At 57.9% G+C, this 8,859-nt stretch overlaps 1 protein-coding gene across 1 annotated transcript; it reads left to right on the top strand.

Annotated features, from left to right (window-relative positions):
- Positions 1 to 453: 453 nt before the first annotated feature.
- ZNF574 (zinc finger protein 574) lies at positions 454 to 5,995 on the top strand. Its single transcript, XM_045987611.1, has 2 exons — positions 454 to 614; positions 3,012 to 5,995. Exon 2 carries the CDS (start codon positions 3,032 to 3,034, stop codon positions 5,720 to 5,722), a length of 2,691 nt encoding a protein of 896 aa, XP_045843567.1. The 5' UTR covers positions 454 to 614; positions 3,012 to 3,031; the 3' UTR covers positions 5,723 to 5,995.
- The last annotated feature ends 2,864 nt before the right edge of the window (positions 5,996 to 8,859 follow it).

Genomic DNA, 8,859 nt, shown 5'->3' with positions numbered 1-8,859 from the left:
GACAGGGGCTTCACTTTCTCGCTTCGCTCCTCGGGGGTTCCTGCGCACCGTGCCCCCGCCCCCACCCTCTGGGTATCGTGTGCCTCAGTTTCTCCGACTTTCCCCCTCGAAGGGACGCGACTGCCACCCAGCGTCCCCAAGATGGCGCCCACAGCCTCGCTCCGCCGCCTGACGTCACCGCGCTGCCCTCCCTTCTTCAGGCGTCAGGCAGAGTCCAGGAGCAGCTGGAGGAGGCGCATCCTCCATGGCGCTTAAGGGGGCGGACACTATCAACCTGGGGGCCGGCCGGTGTGGGGACATCGCCGGAGGATTGGTTGGGCGCTGCGGCGGATCCTGACGCTCCACACTATTGGCCCAAGAGTCAGAGACATGAGCGTTGATTGGTCGAACGGCCGGAGCCAGACGGACGCTGATTGGGCACGTTCGGCCGTTCCCGGAGCAGCCGAGAAGGAAGGTAGGCGGGGCGTTGCTGAGGGCGATTGGGGGCGAGAGCGAGGCTGCGGAGCAGACGAGAGGCGACGGCGGGAGCTAGAGAGGGCGCAGCGCTAGGGTGGCCGCGCGCGGGGAGCGGCGGCCCGGGCCTGGGCCCGGGGCGTGCGAGACGGCAGAGGCGGGTGAGTGCGGGCGGGCGCGCTGCAGGCCGGCCCGGCTCCCCTCCACCCCCGCTCACGGCCTCCCCACGCCACCCCGCCTGCGCACTCAGGGCCGGAGGGGGCGCGCTCCGGGAGGGGAGGGCGGAGCGGCTCTAACGGCCCGCGGGGCGCGCGGGCGGCCGGGCTGGGGGGCCGGGCCGGGGCGGCGGGTGGGGAAGGGGGTAGAGTCGTGCGTGCTGGGCTGAGTGAGGAGGGGCGGGGCCCCGGGCGGGGGGCTGGGAGAGACCCGGGTAGGAAGGGAGGCGTTAGAGCTGCCCCCGGGGAGAGGCTCCAAGGCTCCAGGGGGTATCGGGGCCAAAGGCTGGTGGTGGGGCCGTCTAGGACCGAAGCGGGGTGGACGGTTAGAGGGGGTTTGAGTGCCCGGGGAGGGGGGTTAGGGCGTGAGAGAAGAGGTAATTAAGTTAACGTAAAGACACGAACCTTGTTATGCCTGGAAGGAATTCGACCAGTGAGAGGGGCTTGGTGTGAAAAGATATTAGCAAATGAATATCCCTGGAGGGAGGATTTGGAGCTGAGACCGAGGTCGGGGTATTGAGAATGAGGTTACATTATGTGAAGAGTTAGGCGGCGGGGGAGCGGGTACCGTCGGAATGGGTTGAGAGGAGTGTCAGTGCAAAGGGTTATGTGAAAAGGGTGTCTGGGTGTCCCTAGGATAGATTGGGTAGAGGTAATGTTTTTGAAAAGTAGAGGGAATTAGGTCAAGGTGAAGAGTGGGAATTGGTGTCCCTGGAGGTTAGGGTCATGGAGAGGTCCCTGTGCTAAGTGGGGGAAGGTCTCGGTATCGCTGGAATGAGAATGAACTGTTAGTCTGACAAGAAGTTGGGGGTCTGGGTATCCTTTGTCTAGCTTGGGGGGGGCGGGGGGGTTCAGCGTAGGAAGAAGGTAGGGTCTGGGTATTATTAAAGGGAATTGGGGGGTGGGGGGTGGTATGTATGAAACTTTAAGCCTTTGTGAAGGGTCGTCTGGATGTCCCTGGATTGGGTTGCAGCATGTGCTGGGATTTTTTTGCAGAGGAGAGAGACTAAGTTGTTATGAAGAGGGGGTCTGAGCATCCCTGGAATGGGTTCGAGCAGGGTTGGGTCTTTTTGCAAAGAAGAGGGGTTTATGATGATATGAAGAGGGGATCTGGGCATCCCTAGAATGGGCCAGGGTGGGAAAGGGTCTTTTTGCAAAGTAGAAAAGCTTAGGTATTTTAATAATGTGAAAGGGGATCGGGGTGTTTTGGCATGGGTTAGGCACATGGATTTGTAAAGAAGGGTTTATGTTGTTTTGAAGACCGTATCTGGGCATCCCTGAAATGGGTTAGACTGGGTCATCTTGTAAAGAAGAGGGAATGAGGTCGATATGAAGAAGCACCCGGGGCATCCCTGTAGTGGTTGGGGTAGAAGAGGAGATCTGGGTACCCTGGGGGGGATTAGAATTGTAGGTGAGGTCTCAATGTAAAGAAGAAGTAATTAACATGTAGAGTGTCTGAGACATGAGTTGGGTTGACAGGTGGAATATAGGTGTGAAGAAAGGGTTAGGGTTTTGCGAAGTGGGACTGGGTATTCTGGATGGGATAGTTAGGGCTGTGGGAGGGGACTTTGTAGAGAGGTGTAAGTACTTCGAAGAGGGATCTGGGTATCATGGGGAAATGGTCAAGGAGGGAAAAGTGTAGGTATAGTGATGGCTTAGGCCAACATGAGACAGACAAGTTGGTTGACGGAAGGGCGAGTTTGATGTGAGGGGTCTGGGGACCAGAGGAAAGACAGTGTATAAACAGGCATACATAAAGGAGAGGGGTCATACCATGTGAGGGTGCGGAAAGTGGCAAGGCCTTGGGGCGGTTTGAGTTGTCAGGTGGAAAAAGATGTCAGGAACCTGGGGGAGGGGACAGAAGAGGAGCAAGGCTGGGAGAAGTGGCAGCAGTTAGGGCCCCTGAGGACTCCCCCAAGCACCGGGAAGCAGGAATGGGGTAGTGAGTTGGTAAGGAGAGGAATTCAGCAGAAGGAGCTCAAGTGCAGAGGACACAGGTTCTTGTGTGATGCGCGTGGCTGTGGACCAGCTGAGAGGCATGGGAGGTGAGGGGTGGGACAGGTTACAAGGATCTGGTGGGTGGAGTTTGATGCACTTTGATTCAGAGGTGAGACACGGGTAGATTCTGGGAAGGGACTGCTGGGAAGGTTCTGTGCTTGGTAGTCTTGTGTGTTCTGGAGAGGATGGGAGGGAGGTAGGAGTGGGAAATGGAAGCAGGAAGCTAGAGGGTAAAATACGGACAGGGTCGTGGCAGGGAGTGCTAAAGGGAAAGAATTGTCCCTGAGAAGGACCGAGGAAACAGCAGTTGAGCTGGGCTTTGTCCCCACCTCTCTCTCCTCACAGCCCAGGGCCTTGCTGCCGCCATGACTGAGGAATCCGAGGAGACAGTCCTGTACATCGAGCACCGCTATGTCTGCTCCGAGTGCAACCAGCTGTATGGGTCCCTGGAGGAGGTGCTCGTGCACCAGAACTCCCATGTGCCCCAGCAGCACTTCGAGCTGGTGGGCGTGGCTGACCCCGGAGTCACAGTGGCAGCGGAGGCAACTTCGGGCACGGGCCTCTACCAGACCCTGGTGCAAGAGAGCCAGTACCAGTGCCTGGAGTGCGGGCAGCTGCTGATGTCCCCCAGCCAGCTCCTGGAGCACCAGGAGCTGCACCTGAAGATGATGGCTCCCCCGGAGGCAGTACCGGTGGAGCCTCCGCCCAAGGCCCCCACGCTGAGCTCCAGTACCATCCACTATGAGTGTGTGGATTGCAAGGCTCTCTTCGCCAGCCAGGAGCTCTGGCTGAACCACCGGCAGACGCATCTCCGGGGCACTCCCACCAAGCCTCCAGCCCCGGTGGTCCTGGGGTCCCCGGTGGTCCTGGGCCCCCCTGTGGGCCAGGCCCGTGTGGCTGTGGAGCACTCCTACCGCAAGGCAGAGGAGGGTGGGGAAGGGGCAGCTGTCCCTTCTGCTGCCGCTGCCACCACCGAGGTGGTCACTGAGGTGGAGCTCCTCCTCTACAAGTGCTCAGAGTGCTCCCAGCTCTTCCAGCTTCCAGCCGACTTCCTGGAGCACCAGGCCACCCACTTCCCTGCCCCAGTCCCCGAGTCAGAGGAGCCTGCTGTGCAGCCAGAGACTCTGACTCCGTCACCTGCAGAGGTGCCTGTGTCCCAGCCCGACGCCCTGCCGTCCTCTGACCACAGTTATGAGTTGCGCAATGGTGAAGCCATTGGGCGGGATCGCCGGGGGCGCAAGGCCCGGAGGAACAACAGTGGAGATCCAGGTGGGACAGCCACCCAGGAGCTCTTCTGCTCTGCGTGTGACCAGCTCTTTCTCTCCCCTCACCAGCTACAGCAGCATCTGCGGAGTCACCGGGAGGGCGTCTTTAAGTGCCCTCTGTGCAGTCGTGTCTTCCCCAGCCCTTCCAGTCTAGACCAGCACCTCGGAGACCACAGCAGTGAGTCTCACTTCCTGTGTGTGGACTGTGGCCTGGCCTTTGGCACAGAGGCCCTGCTCCTGGCCCACCGGCGAGCCCATACCCCGAATCCTCTGCACTCGTGTCCGTGTGGAAAGACCTTCGTCAACCTCACCAAGTTTCTGTATCACCGGCGTACACACGGGGCAGGGGGCGTCCCTTTGCCTACCACACCAGTCCCCCCGGAGGAGCCCGTCATTGGGTTCCCCGAGCCAGCCCCGGCAGAGACTGGAGAGTCCGAGGCCCCAGAGCCTCCCGCGACCGAAGAGAGCTCAGAAGGGCCGACTGCCCCAGGCACCTACCGCTGCCTCCTGTGCAGCCGGGAGTTCGGCAAGGCCTTGCAGCTGACCCGACACCAGCGTTTCGTGCATCGGCTGGAGCGGCGCCACAAGTGTGGCATCTGTGGCAAGATGTTTAAGAAGAAGTCTCACGTGCGTAACCACCTGCGCACGCACACCGGCGAGCGGCCCTTCCCCTGTCCGGACTGCTCCAAGCCCTTCAACTCGCCTGCCAACCTGGCCCGCCACCGGCTCACGCACACAGGGGAGCGGCCCTACCGGTGCGGGGACTGTGGCAAGGCCTTCACGCAGAGCTCCACGTTGCGGCAGCATCGCCTGGTACATGCCCAGCACTTCCCCTACCGCTGCCAGGAGTGCGGGGTGCGCTTTCACCGCCCCTACCGCCTGCTCATGCACCGCTACCACCACACGGGCGAGTACCCCTACAAGTGTCGCGAGTGTCCCCGCTCCTTCCTGCTGCGCCGGCTGCTGGAGGTGCACCAGCTCGTGGCCCATGCCGGGCGCCAGCCCCACCGCTGCCCATCCTGTGGGGCCGCCTTCCCTTCTTCCCTGCGGCTGCGTGAGCACCGCTGCGCCGCTGCTGCAGCCCAGGCCCCCCGGCGCTTCGAGTGCGGCACCTGTGGCAAGAAAGTGGGCTCGGCAGCCCGGTTGCAGGCACACGAGGCGGCCCATGCAGCTGCTGGGCCGGGTGAGGTCCTGGCTAAGGAGCCCCCTGCCCCCCGGGTCCCCCGGGCCACTCGCACACCGGTCACCTCCCCAACCACCTTGGGGGGTGCAGCCCCTGCAGCTCCCACGGCCCCTGCCCGACGCCGGGGCCTGGAATGTAGTGAGTGTAAGAAGCTGTTCAGCACAGAGACCTCGCTGCAGGTGCACCGGCGCATCCACACAGGTGAGCGGCCGTACCCGTGTCCGGACTGCGGCAAGGCCTTCCGCCAGAGTACCCACCTGAAGGACCACCGACGCCTGCACACAGGTGAGCGGCCCTTTGCCTGCGAAGTGTGTGGCAAGGCCTTCGCCATCTCCATGCGCTTGGCAGAACATCGCCGCATTCACACGGGGGAGCGGCCCTACTCCTGCCCTGACTGTGGCAAGAGCTACCGTTCCTTCTCCAACCTCTGGAAGCACCGCAAGACCCACCAGCAGCAGCATCAGGCAGCCGTGCGGCAGCAGCTGGCCGAGGCTGAGGCCGCCGTCGGTCTGGCTGTCATGGAGACTGCCGTGGAGGCGCTGCCCCTGGTGGAGGCCATTGAGATCTACCCTCTGGCGGAGGCCGAGGGGGTCCAGATCAGTGGCTGACCCTGCCCCCCCCTTCCCTCTTCAGCAGCACCAGGCCCTGTTGCCGAAGAACCTCCTCCAGCGTCCCCTTAAGTCTCTGTAGGTACTGTGCCCCTTCCACCACCTTTCCTAACCGCCGTGTAAGTTCTGTAACTGGATTTATTCTCTTTTCCAAGGGGGTCGCTCTGGGGTCCTTGATATGCATAAAAGGTGCCCCACCCCACCCCCACCTTCCACCTGTTAGTGCTGGTGGCCCCAAGATGAAACAGTCAATAAAGACTGAATTGGACATTTTATGTGTTTTTGTCTGGCCCAGCTGTGTGGGGTGGAATTTGGGAGCTGCCTTAATGGCTTTGTCGACATCCAGAACTGTCTGGTTAGGAGGAGGAGGAGTTCAGTAGACATTTACTGAATTGAAGAGGACCTGGCCTCCCAGGGCCTGGCTCAAGAGACCAGGGACTTCACCCTGGCGCGGCATGGGAAGTAGTGTGGCTGTCTTGCCACTAGAGGTCCCCACAGCCCCATAGAAAAACCTGAAGCTGTTTCAGTTGTCTGCAAGAAGTTGTTTGAGAAAACCTGTTTTTTCCTCACCACTTCTGCCCCCAGCCCCTGGCCTGATGTGAGCCATCTCCCCCAAGGCCATCTGGTTTTCTCACTGTGGATCCCTGAGGGCAAATGTAGGTCTGGGAAAGGTGTGATCTCCAGGGCGGTAGAAGAGGGTGACTCCTGGGACCAGATCCAATGGCGGGGTTAGTAAAGATTCTGGGGAGAGGCAGCCTCATAAGGAGAGCTACTTTGACACCCGCCTGGGACTGAATTCTGACTTAGCCAACAGACGGGGAGAGGGCTGGTTGGAGTGGTATTTGCCTAGTTTGTCTCGAGAACTTTCCTAGGTTTTTATAACAGTCGTCAGAGTCATCTGTGAAGAGAACATCTTGCAGGGAAGGAGTCTGAAGAGGGAAGCAGGGAGGTGATTTGCCCATGGTCATTCAACCCACACGGGACAGAGCTTGAATTGAAACCTAGTTTCATCTGGTTTAATCACCCATGTGCTTCCCCCGCAGTCTGCTGCCTTCTACATATGTGGGGGAGGGCAGTCGAGAAGATGGCAACTGGAGGGAACGCTCAGTTGCTCTGCTTGCATTGTCTCTAAGGGCCCCAGCCCCAGAGAAAGAGTCCTCACCAAGGTTACTCCCCACTCCAGTCTTTCTGCAGGAGAAAATTCATATTTGGAACCCTGATAACTGAGAGGTGAAGGGAAGCTGTTTGTATTGAAACCAGGGAAAGGGAGGCCTGAGAGCTGCCCACTCAGACTCTTACTCTTGGCCCTGTCACTAGTCCTGAAGCTTCAGGGCCCTGGGCTCAGAGACATACACTGGTTCTCCTTATGTCAGGTGAAAAGTGAGGGCTCAAAAGGGAAGATTTACCAAGGTCACAGACTAAAAGCCAAGTTTCCTAACCTGTTAACAGAAACTTCACTACATAAGCCTTATTATTAAAACAAGTCACCTGTTTGATAACCTGACTGCCCTCTGGGGCGCCTGGGTGGCTCCGTGGGTTAAGCCTCTGCCTTCGGCTCAGGTTATGATCTCAGGGTCCTGCGATCGAGTCCCACATCAGGCTCTCTGCTCAGTGGAGAACCTGCTCCCCCCCCGCAACCCCCTGTCTGCCTCTGCCTACTTGTGATCTGTCAAGTAAGTAAAAATTTTTTTTTTTAAAGATTTTATTTATTTACTTGACAGAGAGATCACAAGTAGGCAGAGAGGCAGGCAGAGAGACAGGAGGAAGCAGGCTCCCCGCTGAGCAGAGAGTCCCATGTGGGGCTCGATCCCAGGACCCTGAGATCATGACCTGAGCTGAAGGCAGAGGTCCAACCCGCTGAGCCACCCAGGCGCCCCAAGTAAGTAAAATCTTAAAAAAAAAAAAATAAAAAGATACCCTGACTGCCCTCATGAAGAACAGTTACCTGTTGAGCAGTTTTTCTCCAGCAGAGTGTGTGGAGCATGGACACCAGCTTTCAACAACCTCATACTCTGCAGAAAGGCCTCAGGCCTCCTCAGCACCACATGCCACATCCCCTTTGGTCCCCAGGCAGAGTCATTCTCAAACTGCCCGTTCCCAAGAAGAGCAGCAATGTCCTGAAAGTCCTATCAAGTAAGTGCTTCGAACAATTGGAGGGTCTGTCCCTGCCAAACCAGACAGGTTGAATGAAGAAAAGGGAAGAGGATAGGGGAAGGGGGGACGCTGAGGGTGCTGGTTGACTCCCAGATTCAGCAGAGAACGGCTCTGTGACAGTGGGGTGATCACCCTTCCTCAACTGTTCAAAAAGAGGTTCCTTTTTAGAGCCTCTAATGAAAACTTCAGACTCACCCTGAGAAAAGCTGACGTGTGCAAACACTGCTGAACAAGACTCATTGTTCACCATCACCCCGCTGAAACGCGATGGTCCTCAGTTGAACCACTGTCCTAAAAAGAGATGGCACAAATCAAGCCCTTATTGGATGCTGGGGTTTGGACAGCAAAAGCTCTTGAACTTTTTTTTTTTTAAAGATTTTATTTATTTGAACAGAGAGAGATCGTAAGCAGCCAGAAAGGCAGGCAGAGAGAGAGAGGGAAGCAGGCTCCCTGCTGAGCAGAGAGAGCAGAGAGCCCGATGTGGGGCTCGATCCCAGGACCCTGAGACCATGACCTGAACTGAAGGCAGAGGCTTAACCCCTTGAGCCACCCAGGTGCCCCTGAACTTTTTTTAATGTTTGTTAGGCAGATTCCCCCAGAGATTCAGATCCAGCAAACGTGTCCAGCTGAAATCCAGGAATCTGCATTCTTTTTTTTTTTTTAAGAGAGAGAATCCCAAGCCAGGTTCCATACCCAGTGCAGAGCCTGACTTGAGGCTCAGTCCCATGACCCTGAGATCATGACCTGAGCCGAAATCAAGAGTTGGATGTTTAACTGACTGAGCCACCCAGGTGCCCCCAGAAATCTGCATTTTAAACACCAATTCTGGGGCATCGGCCGGTTCAGTCAGTAGAGTGTGCAACTCTTGATCTTGGCATTGTGAGTTTAAGCCCCACGTTGGGTGCAGAGATTACTTAAAAATAAAACATTTAGAGATAAATGGGAGGCTGGGGTCGCGGGATTGAGCCCCAGGTCAGGTTCCA

This window comes from Meles meles, chromosome 19, assembly GCF_922984935.1.
Source record: "Meles meles chromosome 19, mMelMel3.1 paternal haplotype, whole genome shotgun sequence".
Taxonomy (NCBI): domain Eukaryota; kingdom Metazoa; phylum Chordata; class Mammalia; order Carnivora; family Mustelidae; genus Meles; species Meles meles.
Note: the sequence above shows the minus strand (reverse complement) of the source record. Positions and strands in the feature narration are given on the sequence as shown.

Excerpts from the sequence above, each read along its gene's own strand:
- ZNF574 (XM_045987611.1), top strand. The coding sequence starts at position 3,032 with ATGACTGAGGAATCCGAGGAGACAGTCCTGTACATCGAGCACCGCTAT.